This window comes from Populus trichocarpa, chromosome 19, assembly GCF_000002775.5.
Source record: "Populus trichocarpa isolate Nisqually-1 chromosome 19, P.trichocarpa_v4.1, whole genome shotgun sequence".
NCBI lineage: Eukaryota > Viridiplantae > Streptophyta > Magnoliopsida > Malpighiales > Salicaceae > Populus > Populus trichocarpa.
This window is the reverse complement of record NC_037303.2, coordinates 4,200,797-4,214,657: the sequence shown is the minus strand read 5'-3', so window position 1 is coordinate 4,214,657 and position 13,861 is coordinate 4,200,797. Positions and strand designations below refer to the sequence as shown.

The following is a 13,861-nucleotide window of genomic DNA, read 5'->3' as shown; positions in this document are numbered from 1 at the left end:
ATGTTGAAGGATAAAATAAAAAAAAAATCAATCTAAAAAACTTGTCCAAGCAGAAAAATAGCAATAAAAAACATAAGAATCAAACATGATAGAAAACAAATGAAGGAGAGTGAAATAACAAAAAAAATCAAATTTATAAATCATCTAAAAATAACAATAAAAAAATAGGGATTAAATTTGAGATATGAAAAATTGAAGGATGATAAAATTGAAAATAATTTTCAATTTGAAACAATTTTATAAAAAAAATTACAAAAAAAATAAAAAGACAAGGGCTAAAACTAAAAGGAAAAGAAATTGAAGGACTACTGTGAGTTTTTTTATGACAAACATCAAGAGGAATCAAATGTCGCGATGAAATCACAATGTCTACTATTGTAGTAAACTGCATGTCTAAGCAGCTGTTTTTTTATTATTATTAAATTAACACATTGCTTCTAGGCTTAAATAATAATTATAAAAAAATTATTTTTGAAATTACAAATAAGCAATATAGCCATGCTTTGAGAATTTTGATTATAAAAGGAACTGGGTAATTAAAATAAGTAAAAAACAAAAAATATCCCTAGACCATAGTTAGCTTTTTTTTTTTTGTTGATGTTGCTTTTAAGGGTATTCAAATAATTTTACTGTGTAAAATATTTGAAAAAAAAATAAAAAATCATCTTAACAATTCTAAAATGACAAAAGAATCCCGTGAAGATACAATTATACCCTCCAAGACCCATTCATCCATGTTTTTGCCAAGGAAAAAAGAGTAAATTCACAGTACCTTTTGCTGCATCACTTTTGCCACAAGAAATAGGTTCTATTAATAAAATCCGCAGTTTTCAAAGACATATTTTATAGAACTTGAAAATAGTATTTGGCAAATAAAGTTTATTAAATTTATACCTTGTCTAAGGTGTCAGACATTGTTCCGGAGGTTAATTTAATATAATTGAATTTTTAATTATTGTAAAAATAAAATTAAAAGAACTAGGATTAAAATTGATATTGACAAAAATTGACAACCTTTTTCCCATATATACTGATAGAACAGGCGCCAGTTGGATGTTGAGGGGCGCCAATTATTGTTGTTTGAGTTCTTAGTGAAGGAGTTGGCAGTAACCGGACCAAGGCGAGAGGAGTGGGACTGTGTTTGAAGTGATGCTTTAAACAAGAGAAGCTTCTCATGTAGTTCATCAAATGAGATAGCAGCCTCGCGAGCTTGGACAGCCCGAACAAGTTCTGTGTAGTCTTCACCTAAACCATCTAGAATTTGTTCAGTAAGATCATCAGTGTCCATGGGAGCACCAAGAACAGCAAGTTCGTCAGATCGTGCTTTGATGAAGTAGACAAAATCTGTGATACTCAGAGAACCTTTGTAAGATTTTTTAACTGGTTTTTCACCTGGCGGATACGTCCACGGGATGGTTTGGCATATGTTGTGGCAAGAACATGCCATGCATCATGAGAAGAAGTGGTGCGTGCTATAAAGGAGATGAGTGGAGGAGAAAGACTGCCAACAATGGCATTCAAAGGGAGTTGATCTTGCCTCACCCAGAGACTGTATGCAGGATTAGGAACAGTGATATTATCTGTCATGAGAGTTGGTGAAGGACACGGTTTTGAGCCATCGATGTAACCAAGGAGATCGTAGCCAATGAGGAGTGTTTCAAACTGAATTTTCCAGGAAGCGTAGTTGGAAGAGGTGAGTTTTAGAGGAGCTTGAGCAGCTGTGTTTATGGTGATAAGGTGGTTTTATGTGTTTGATGGAATTGAAGTTGACATGGTTATGGAGAAGAGGAAGGAACAGAACCGAAGAACAAGGGAAAAAAATTTGAATAAAGGATCAAAGATGCTCTGATACCATGATAGAACTGAAGCTTGGAAGAGAATTGCTTACCAATATTATTAATAGAAGACGTATATATAAATACAAATCCTAACCGATTTCTCTACTTTGCAGGAAGACCAGTTCTTTAAGATTACAAACTGTTGCAGCTACTGAGTCCTAATGAATAACAAACTGTTACAGCTATACATTGAATTATCATTAGTTAACATATACAACTCAGGTGTGCATAAAACTACACTTTAATCCATATAATCTTATTTTTTTAATATTTTCTCCCTAGTATTTTTGATATTTTGCTTCATTCCAATTTCTCTTTTACGTTTCAACTCTTGGATCTTGAGGGAAGAGAAAGAAAGCTATCAAAAAAATTTAGCAGAGAGAAAACTCTTGGATGGCCGGATTCCGGCCACTAATCACTTTGATTTTAATTTTTATAGATTTCGCTTTGAAAGAAAAAAATGAATAGAGGTGATTTTCACCTTCAATAATTCTAGAAAAAAAAATATTGAAGTTCGAGAAGCTCTTTTTAATTGATTTGATTTTAGGTTTTTAGCGAAGTTGTCAATTTTATTTTGTTTTGATTGGAATGACTGATGTATACTGTACTATTTTAAAAAGCAAAACAAAATGGAAAAAAATTCATCTTGCTCGAGATCTTAGGTTATTCTGGATTTTTTGCTCAAATTCCAGCCAAGATGTTATGGGTTTCTCACCCTCATTCTATTCTGGTTATGTGATTAAAAAAAAAAAAAAAACTCTCTCATATATCACCAACAACACATAGTTCTCCCTCTTTGTTGTAATCCTATCAACAAATCCTAGAAATTATTAGAAATCAACGAAATCCAATCAAGTAAAAGCCTTTTATTCTAATTCCTGTTTTACTTATTTATCGGTGGATGAATAATTTAGGGTTTCTTGTTTTTAGGTTAAGTCCGTAGATTTTCCAATTCAAAATCAATCCTTTTCAACGTAAGTATATCACTAATAACTCTCTATGCTTGCTTAAAGTTCAAGTAGAAAGCATAAAGTTTCAATCTTTTCAACTCTGTTGACGAATATCTCAACAATGTTGAAGCTGAGGAATTGATAAATTTTCAATTTAGAGTTGTTTTGCTGACTAAAAGTAATTTTTATTTTTTACCCTCTTGGTTGTTGTGATTTGTGTACTATTTGAATGGTTGCTAGGAAGTAAATATTTCAAGTTAGGGCACAAATTGGTTTAGTCATTGATGTTTCTCAACTGTTTCAATGATGAACCCTAAAAAGATGACGGTGCAAATCCTACTTCAAGTGATATAGTTCCCAATAAATTAAAAGGATGAAAATGCACGGCATGAGTGCAATTACATGAAAGTTGATTTATACCTAGCATTAAAGGTGTAATGGCTTCTAAAGAGAAGGAGCATAGTGCAAAGAAGGACATGGCAAGATGGTTGTATAATGTTGATGTACTATATATTTAATAGTGTTAAATCATATTATTATTAACCAATGATAGATTCCATAACATTAAAAGAAAAAACTTTAGTTATACAATTTAATTTGTGAAATTCAAGATATAAAATATGAAATTTTAATAATTATAAAAAAAATAAATTATAACAAATTATAAATACTAATTTTCAATAAATTAGATGTGAATTGAAATTTTTTAAAAAACAATCTAGATTAAAAAACAAATTTCAAAATAAAAACATTATTGCAATAAATAGTGTTTTATGAGGTATGCACAATAAAAACATCACTTCTTTTTGGTTTTTTTTTTAATTTAATAGTATTAAACAATATTTTCTTTTTTAAATTGGGTTATTTTTTATTTTGATCCCTCTATTGTTTATATTCATTCTTTTAAGGTCGCGTTTATTTGAGATTAGACTTGGTGATTTGTTTTGTTTGCCTACATTATTGGATCTTAGGGTGTTGATAAAAGATTTTGTTGCTTGATGGATTTTGATTTGGTAAAATTAAATGAAATATTAGTAATTTAAAATAATGGAAGATTGAATTTGAACAATAGAATAATATATAGTCATTTTTTTCTTGAAGTAATCAATCACTGAATTACACAGCCAAGGGGTAGATAACTCCCCCTTTTTTTTGGTCACTAAATGTTTTTCAATTATATTGAGTATATTTGGGGTTAGACATAAGAATGTTTTTTTATTGTTTAAATATGGGATCCCACAATGTCAAGGAAAAACTTTGACTTGCGATTGATGCTTGATTTTGTAAAATAAAGTTTAATTTTATTGATTTAAAACAATTAAAATAATTATTGCTTAACATTGAGAAGGTCATACGATAAGGTCCATAGGCTATTGTGTAGGAATTATATTGGTTTCATAGTTGACTTAGGATTTTTTTTTCTATTTTATTTATAACTCTTTTGTTATTTTTTCAACATTGTTTAAAATGTTTTTACCTATTATAATATGATTATTTAGCATGTATTTAGTTTTTTTTTCTATAGACTTTGATTTCAATAATTATTATTATGTGAGAGAGGTGATCATACTTTTTTTATTTTTCATTGAACTACTTTGACGTATCAAAGTATTGATCAAACTTCATGGTATCTTCCATACTACTCGTTTGCGTCTCTTTATAGGCGTTGGATGAGAGTTTTTCGATTACTTATAGTCTTGGTGTTTCAGTATAGGTTATCATTGTGTCAATCTTAAAACCTGAGTTTAGCTTTCTTGAAAAAAAATTGATATGATTATGGGTTTTTAGATCTTTATATTTATGGGGTTCCCATCATACTGACATGATCTATCTTAATCTTAATATGCTTACCCTATTAGTGATGCCTCCACTTTGCAACTACATGTAAGATGGTTATCATTTCTCTTTCATAGGTAGATAAAGCTTGTTGTTTTAGCCCAAAGCTTTGCTAATGTAGGTTATTAAATGCCATTCTTGTATTAGTACAAATGTGTTTACATTACAAATGACTTGTTGAGATCTAGTAGGGTTAGGATTGGAAGCTAGCTATATATGGTAGGTATATGACAAGGGCTAGGTCATCATTATCTTTAGATGTCTGAAAGCCTATAGTGCTTCTTCAGTGTATTAAAATACATCATTCTTCAGTAATTGTGTCAATGGCTTGCATATAGACCCATAAACTTTAACAGATATTCTGTAGTAACCAGTAAAACCTAGAAAACCACGCAATTGCTTGATGTTTTTAGGTATAGGCAAGTCAACAACCTTGATTACCACACATGGGCGAATGGTGTTTGGGGGTCAAGGGATTCGCCACCTAGTTATTTGGTTCAGAGTTGCTAGAAAACCCGAGTATACTGGTCTTATCAGAAATTTCAAGAGTAAAGAACTAGTTGTAGTTATGGAAGATATTAGCACCCCTAACGTACCCTACTTGAGATAAGTTGTATTGTATGGTTTGAATGTGGTTTAAAAGTTTTGATAGGTTTCTAACCGGTAGTTTGTCTATGGCTTAGGATAGAGATTTATTCGTGTGAATAAATCTGGTGTTTCGAATTTATTATGAACTCATGTACCTGAACAAATTCTTATGAAAAGGATTTATGTAGGTGCCTTAACAGGGTTCACCTATCTTGGAAGATGAGTGAGTTTTCCACAACTCATGCGTTGTGGTGAAAAATATTCTCAATTAAAATTGATAAATATTCAAAATAATTTTATGAATTTTCTAGTCAATTCCTGATATTTAAATGTCAATTTATTTGTAAGTCTAACATTTATACCAGAATATAAACTATTAATTCTCATGAATTAAAATTTTATAAGTTATTGAAATATTAGTCAAATTCTCATGGATTCAATAAATTGGTTATTAAATCCAAAATGCATACTAAAAAAAAAAGCATACCATATATTTTTATTTTTATTTTTAAAAAGATATGATTTTTGTATTTTGAAGAGACTTGGTTGTATACAACATGCAAAAAGACATTTTCATATTACTATATTATTATTATTATTATTATTATTATTATTATTATTATTATTATTATTATTATTATTATTTTCTAAAACCACATTTGGCAAAAGAAAAACAAATTTTCTTGAAATAAAAACTACCTAAAACAAGTCTAAAGGATGTTTACCAAACACATACTTAAACCAAATAAACCTTAACAAAAATAACAGCAAACCAAAGAAGGCCTAAGGAGTAACCTAGTTTTGACCTAACTAGGTTGACCCGACCGAGTTGATCTGACTGTGTTGACCCGACCGAGTTTACTCTAAAACATTGATTTAGGACCGAAACAGATCCAACAATAGAAAAACATAAAAGCTTAAATTTTTTTTTATTGAAATGGATCAAACACATAAAAATGAAGAACATGTATCAAGAACCCAATAAACACAACTCTCAAACCAGATCAGATCTTGAACAATAAAAGACATGGTTTTGTTCACAATCAAGCATAAATCAAGAATCAAGCATAAAAAACCATCGATTATCACTTAAAATCCATTATTTGGTCAAAATATATTATGGGTAGCTAAAGAAAACCTAGGATCTAAATGCATATATTATTGATATGTTCTCACCCTAGATAATTTGCTAAATAAATTGCCTGAAGGTTTTGTGCAAACAATTGGACCGTAATGGATCCAAATCATAAAGCTAAAGCAATGTTCTTCTCAAGAACATGAAGAACACCACCATGGAATCCCACAAAATGCCTAGAATAAACTCAGTTATTGGCAAACCCAAAATGACCAAGTAAAAGTTATACCTTCTTTTTCACTAAACGGGGGAATATTAAGAAATGTATTTCGTTGTTTGAAGCAAAAAAATAGTTACACGCACATTTATCCAACAAATTATGCATCCATCCTAATTTTTTCTTCATTAGCTACCTTTTAAATATATTGTTTTTGGTAATATTTCTCCAAGTAATAGGAAATCTAACTTCAAATTTTATTTTAAGCAACCAATTAATACAATTTTTAAATTTTTTAGATTTAAAATTTCAAATCTATATGCCTTTCAATTCCAATAATGAAATGGTCAAAATTTTAGTATTTATATGTTTCTAGAGATGAGAATTTGTGTTTGACGATGGTATTACTGATATTTGTTGGAATTGGTTTTATAAAACATGTAATGGGTATTTTAATGTCAAATTAAATGTGAGGTTCATACACTTTTAGAGTTAAAACCATGTTAAATTTTGTAATTCAACATGAGTTATTTAATATGGAATATTAATATGTTTTAAAAACCAATTAAATACGAATAAGAAATTATTCTAAAAAAGCCTTTAGATGATAAAAATTTTAAACCCAATATAGTTTTGTGGATTGAGTAGTGGGTTTATGAGCTTATAAGTTTGAGCTTGAATTTGATTAATGAAAAATATTATTTTTTATTAAGTTTCTATTTGATAGTAACTTTTTAGTTCTTAAAATGTCTTAGTCCATGAACCAATATATTAATTATGATACGATAAAAAAATGAATATATATATATATATATATATATATATGAATTTTCATGAATTGTGAACATTCATTAAATAATGAACGTTCATCATAATTAATTAACATTCATGAATTATGAGTAATTCATGTTTTGGTTCCCAAGTTATATAAATATAAATAGGTGGAAAGAATATGATTAGAAATTTCTTGAGTTCTTTTTTTCTTTGTTGTTGGTTTTTCTTAGTATTGTTCTTATATTCATGCTTTCTATTCTAGATCTTAGGAATCTGTTTTTATAGAGAGAAAAAATAAGTCCATCACATTAAGTTCGTAGATCTTTAAAAGAAGTGTATTCTTTCAAGGTAGTGTTATTTGAAATACCAAGAGGCTTATTAAAGAATTATATGCCTAGTTTAGGAAGCTTCCTGGAGAAATGTAACAAGAATAACTACAAAGAGAACAAACGGAGACAATTTTGGGCAACTTAACAACATAAGCAACTTTTTAATTGCATAATAGATTCTTGTGTCCCTACAAGAAGTAAAATAAAAATCGCCCTTTTTTTCCTAAAAATATAATAACCAAAATAGATTTTGTGTAAAGTGATTGTGTTATGTGCCTAATATATTGTTACAATATTAATTGGAGAATAACAAAACAACTAAAACATAATTCAAAAACATCGTAGCCCCATTTATATTTTTATATTCACCACTATAGTGTAATGACTTTTTTGTCCTTCACAAGAAAAATTAATTGCCTTTGTATCGAGGGTATTTTTGTCTTTTCATACAGTGCATTAGTCATAATAGATTTATTTAGGGGTGTTTTTGTCTATACAATATATTTATGAGCAGTAAAAGAACCAAAATACCCCTGGAATAAATAAAAAGCTAACATTGTAGGGCAGGGGTGTTATTGTCTTTTCTTTTTAAAATATAGTAAGATTATGTATGGCCTCAGGGACAAAAAAAAATAAGCCATTGAAACAGGGGTATTGGCATCTTTTTATCTCGGTTTTTTTTTTGTAATTGTTGGTTTGGTTAAGGGTAGTAATGTAATTTACCATTTAATTTATAATTTTTAAATGCAAAAAGTTGTTGATATGTGACTCAGATGCCCTAGCGTGTAGGAGACGTTATGTGCTTTGGGTGGCACGTGCGGCGTCTCCTAGCGGTGGAAAATAAGCTTCTACTATCTCATTTGGTTCTTCTTCAAGTCCTTTTTCTATATTGGTGGCGTGTGGCATTTAAAGGTGGTCGGTTTATTACCAGTGGCCTTTCCTTTTTTTTTTCCTTCATTTCTCTCTCCGACCGTAGAAAATTAATTTTGGTCCTTATTGTTGTTGGTGTTTTAGATTAAACCCTTTTAGCTTTGATTTTTTATCTTAGTCTTTTTCCTTGTTGTTCAAATTTTATTTGTTTTCAATTTAATCCTTTAATTCTAATTTGTATATATAATATTTTTCAATTTGATTCTTTTACTTTTAATTCCTTTTTTTTCTTCGCTCTTTTGTCAAACTTTTTATGATTTTTAATTTTATTCTTTATATCATGTTTTTTGTTTTTGTTTTTTTAATAAGAATAATATTAATTTAAATTTGATCTTTTTTCTTTTGATTTTTTCAATAAGAATGAGGGAAAAACGGACGCAATCAATCAAAGCTACTTATCTACGAAGGGTTTGAACAACTTCAGAAAAGAGCTCAGAGCTCATCATTCTTTCTTCTAACATTCTTAAGAACGAATAAAGAGGGAAAGGGACACACACACACTCAATTGAGCTACTACTTCACTAAGAGGGTTTGATTTACTTTGTTGGGAGGGTTTTCTTCTAAGATTCTTCAGTGGGGACTACAAAATTTGTCCTTTTCAGCTCCATGGAATAAGTAGTCTCAAATATTTGTAATGTTTTATTGTTTGTTTTTACGTTACTAATTGTTTTTTAAAATTATTTTCTTGTACATCCAAAAAAGCATCTAATTGATACTAAAATTTTTAGATAATTTTGACATATTAATATTAAAAAATAAAAAATATTTTTAAAAAATACCCTGACTTTTCATTTGTTTTAACATGGTTCATTAATGCAGTTCTATAGGTAATTGCTTTTACAAAGAAGATTACGCATTGATGGCATCTATTCTCGGAAAACATCCATATCTCTTTAACATTTTGCATTTGTTAATTACATAAAGACATCAACCTCTCCCTCAAATACTCGGAAAACCACACCCACAATCTTTCTTCTTCTTTTTTGTTTTTCCAGCGTCTATTCTCAAAAACTAACACTCAAACCATCCAAATATAAAAGAAAGAAAGCAAAGCAAAGCAAAGAAATAAAGAAAAAGAGATGTAAAGAGGCCTAGAATTAACAGAGAGGAGAGAATTCGGACAAACAGCGCCTCGTGATGGGATAGGATCCAGACAAGATGGGGCTCTCCCCCTTTCCATGCTGAAGAGGATGAAATGAGAGTTAAAATTGGAATGATCATGTTAGAAACCGTTCGCAGCATAAGAACTTGTCCCATATCAGTCTTATGCTGTCCTCGAGCATCTTGGAGATTGAATCACCTTCAGCTCCCGGTTCCTTCATAATTCAACAAAAGCAGCTTTAAATACAAGCAAAATATTACTGGGATCAGATATGGATCTGTCAGCTCTGGGCGCTAGAGTTAATCACTTAGAAAGCTCACAGATTAGAAGTCGCATATGAGCCAAAGCAACATAAAGAGGCATAGGGAAAAGTCAACCAATAAAGGAACTTACCTGCATTTCTGAAACAATTCCTTTCAACTTCAGATAAATCTCTCTTGTAGTTTCCCCAGTTCCAGTCCTGAAATCATATCGATCGGCATCTCTTGCTTTAAGCCTAAATGATGAATTTTTATAGGCTTTGGTTACTGAGTGCCAAGCCCCAATGACACTATATCTACCACCAGAAGATGCCTCCCCCAGGGGCCATCTTAATCCACCCTTCATATCTGAATCTAGAACCGCCGAATTGATCAGATCTCTAAGGCTATTCATCTCCTCATCCTGCATCGATTCGTACAATCAGTCACTCCACAGCATCACTATCAGGAGTTAAAAATCCAATTATAACTCTAACAGAATATGTGTCTATTACAATGAAGTTTCTTGGCTTTGATATATATGATTATCAGAAGAATAATCTGGCTTAGTTACTAAGTACCCAATACTTAGTAACTATAATCTGGCTTTGATATATATGATTATCAGGCAAGAATAATCATTGGCTTCTGCTTAATAAACTAAAATTTTCATGCTGGAAATAAATTACTCACTAGCAGCTTTGCGCTGTCTAGACTCTAGATGAAAATCTCTCATGCAAAATTAGGGAAATCATTGTTCCAACTATGAAAATCCTTACTCTTTCAAGCATGAAAGACCAATATCCGGGTATACGGTTTTAACCTTCTAAATTTCGTTCTTGACTTTGCATATGAAAGACCAACTATGAAATCATTGTTAGCCTAACTCGCTAGTGCAAGCCTACTCAGTGCTTGTTTTACATATCTTCTCTTCCAGGTGTGATCAAACTAAGTTCTAGGATAGAGATTATTTCCTATTTTCCATCATGACATTCTTTGAAATGGAGAAAGGACTTGCTAGACTAGATTAAATCTGTCATTGGAGGAAAATACAAAGGGAGGATGCTTGCTCAAGTTTTCTCACTAACAATTTTCTGCTGGGTTTGGGCAGAGCCCAAGACACTTCATGCTTCAATGAGTGTCTAACAATCATGCAGTGTTGATTGAATTTTTCAGCGAGAGACAGTACAACTTACAGTTAGAGCTGTTAAGATCTTCCTGGAGCAAAGCATAAGCCTGAGGTCCAGATTCTTATCAAGACATGATACATCTATGACCATCTGGCGCACTTGGTTTAGCTCAACCTACAAGAAATCTTTATAATTTAATGCCACACCATGAACAAGTAAAAGTATAAAAGTGGAAACCATCTTAAATCCATAAGTGAATATCAGAAGGTGTCCATGAGATTACACAATGTCACATTGATAAAGCGCAAATTACCAAAAACAAATTAATTCTACCATATAATATGACAAATTAACATGAGAGGACAAGACTCTAGGTAGTACAAAACCTGCCTTGTAGAGATGAAGTTTTTTATTTTCCAGCACAATACATTTGCATGAAACAGTTGCATCTGGCCGTGTATTATCAAACAACTGCTTGAAGGAAGAAAAGTTAGTAACAAATTGGATTAAAAACATAAGAAAAACACTACCATGAGTCGGTGTGCAGCAAAAGGAATACCTTTACAGTGTAAACATCTTTCTCCTCTAAAAAATCAACTCCAATCGCTGGGACCACTCCATCTATAATATTTTCCATGTATGAAGAAGGAATATCTGTGTACAATGATCTGTTGAGTTGTCTCAAAATTGCTTCTTCAACCTGCATTTTATTGACACTTTCTAGTCCCATTGAATGGTTCCTGCATCACAGAAATAGTATAATAACTCTTGCTTGCTTATCCTTGTATAACTGAAATATAAAACATGCTTCTTATGCACTGATGGAGAATATGAATTTAATTTAACATAAGTAGTTATGGCTTCTAATATAAGCATATCAACAATATCTACGCTACTAGGAGCACCAGCAAAACTTGTTTGGCAGCGATCAAAGTAATCACTAGAGCAAAACAAGTCATATGATACACTCAGGTGTGGCAGAAAATTAATAGATTAAGAAGTAGGTTAGAAAAGTGTCGAAACAAACCAAATCAAAATATTAACTGAGATACAATCATATGGTCCAAGTTCATAAGGAAGAACACCAATTAACTCCAGTCGAGGTCCTTTATGGAGGAACAAACACTTGTACGTAAAAAGTCCACTGAACACCAAAAGGACTATAACGGTTCAAAATTCAAGAATTCATGCCTACAGTGCTTCAAAAAGTTAGAGAATTCTATGCCTAGTTCAGGAAGCTTCCTGCTGGAATGCAACAGGAATAACTACAAGAAGAACAAAGTGAGACAATTCCAGTCAACTTCACAACATTATCAATTTTCAGTTGCATAATAGATTCCATAAGTTGGAAAAAAGATGATGTTCCAATTAACATTAACTCAATTTTGCAATAACTATAGAGAGAAGTTGGATTGCTCACCCATGAAAAATAAATTTTCCCAATCGAGCAACCAATGTTGGCTTTACTTTTTCAGAACCCTGACCATCCATTTCATTCCTCAAAATTTCGAAAGAAGAGAGTAGTTCTTGCTGTACGTTTTCCGCTATAATTTCCCATGGACTTCTGGAGCAATTCCTTTCCAGTTTGCTATCCTCTAAATTGCATGAAATTTAATACAAAGGTTTCAATAAAAGGCAGAAGCAACTAACAGAAGCACAAATTATAAAAATTTCAATAAGGATGGTACACCAACCTTCAGTTACAATGCTATTCACCAAGACTAGAGGCTTTTCTCCAATTTTACGCTCAACATATTCCAGCAGGGAAATCGGCTCGAGATGGATGTAAGGAGGAAACCGGCCATCATCGTCCAAGCCAACAGCAAACCATTTAGATATGGCATGGTCTGCATAAACAATCTTTCCACTCTTATCTTTACGAGAAGTGGATGCTCTCAAATTCATTTTTCTTTGAAATTGAGGGTGCGGTGTCTCTGGAATTGGGGGTGCCGTTCTCACATCCTTTGAATGCCGCTTGTGTGGAGGAATGTAAGCCATCAAATTTACAGGAAACGTATGTAGCCTGGCTGCCGAAAAAGAACACATTATTGAAACAAGAAAGCAGAAAGAAACCTACCGGAAAAGAAGAGAAATTCTGCTATTTCAACAACCCAGAAGAAAGAAGGAAAGAAGGAAAAATCCAGTCTTGCAATATGAATTCCAAAGAAAAAAGAAACAACCCAGATAAACTAAACTTGCAATAAATTGATTAACTCGATCATTTTAGTAAAAATGATTTATTTAAGCTAAGAACAATGACCCGAAGGTAAAGAAACTGAGTATGATTAAAGCAGTAGAGGGACGATCATACCTGAGAGTTAAAAATTCTTGGTGGGCGTACAACAGTAGCTCTGTTCTGTCGGTATTATATTGTTACAACACAAATGGGAGAATGTATATATATATAGGGATAAATCCTACAAGAAAGAAAGAATATGGCGGGAAAAGGACCCCACGCTCAGAGTGACTGGGAGTATTATATTACTTGGTTTTTAAAATGTTTTTTTTTAATATATTAAAATAATATTTTTAAATTAAAATTTAAAAATTATTTTTTATATAAACATATCAAAATAATTTAAAAATTTTAATTTAAAATAAAAAAAATTAATTTTTTAAAATAATACTTTTAAAACATAAAAACAAACAAAATCTTAATTAATCAAGCTACATGCAATAATAATTACAATTACATTACAAAAGAACCCAGCGGTTGTGGCATTTTCACAGTTAAAAACACTCTAAGCAAATCATAGCAAAATTTTTAATGTAAAAAAAAATTAAAAACATATTGCTGAAGGATGAATTAAAAAAAAATCTAAGAAAAAGATATAGTAAAATAACTTGATATCC

General features: G+C 31.1%; 1 protein-coding gene across 3 annotated transcripts in view; it reads right to left on the bottom strand.

Moving 5' to 3' along the window:
* Nucleotides 1-13,479, bottom strand: part of LOC7469853 (uncharacterized) — a 51,941-nt gene extending 38,462 nt beyond the window's left edge. Inside the window, exons 1-8 of one of the 3 annotated variants that reach the window (XR_008058183.1) lie at nucleotides 13,320-13,479; nucleotides 12,703-13,031; nucleotides 12,429-12,603; nucleotides 11,568-11,748; nucleotides 11,399-11,479; nucleotides 11,075-11,182; nucleotides 10,033-10,302; nucleotides 9,669-9,853 (exon numbers count right to left, since the gene is read on the bottom strand). Coding sequence is in view for 2 of the 3 variants with exons in the window: in XM_024591405.2 (XP_024447173.2) it covers nucleotides 9,755-9,853; nucleotides 10,033-10,302; nucleotides 11,075-11,182; nucleotides 11,399-11,479; nucleotides 11,568-11,748; nucleotides 12,429-12,603; nucleotides 12,703-13,006 (1,218 nt within the window). In the remaining variant the exon portion in view is untranslated. Of the gene's footprint in view, nucleotides 1-9,406; nucleotides 9,854-10,032; nucleotides 10,303-11,074; nucleotides 11,183-11,398; nucleotides 11,480-11,567; nucleotides 11,749-12,428; nucleotides 12,604-12,702; nucleotides 13,032-13,319 lie in introns of those variants that run through there. The other 2 variants (XM_024591405.2, XM_052449434.1) reach the window with 2 other exon arrangements.
* Between the last annotated feature and the right edge of the window lie 382 nt (nucleotides 13,480-13,861).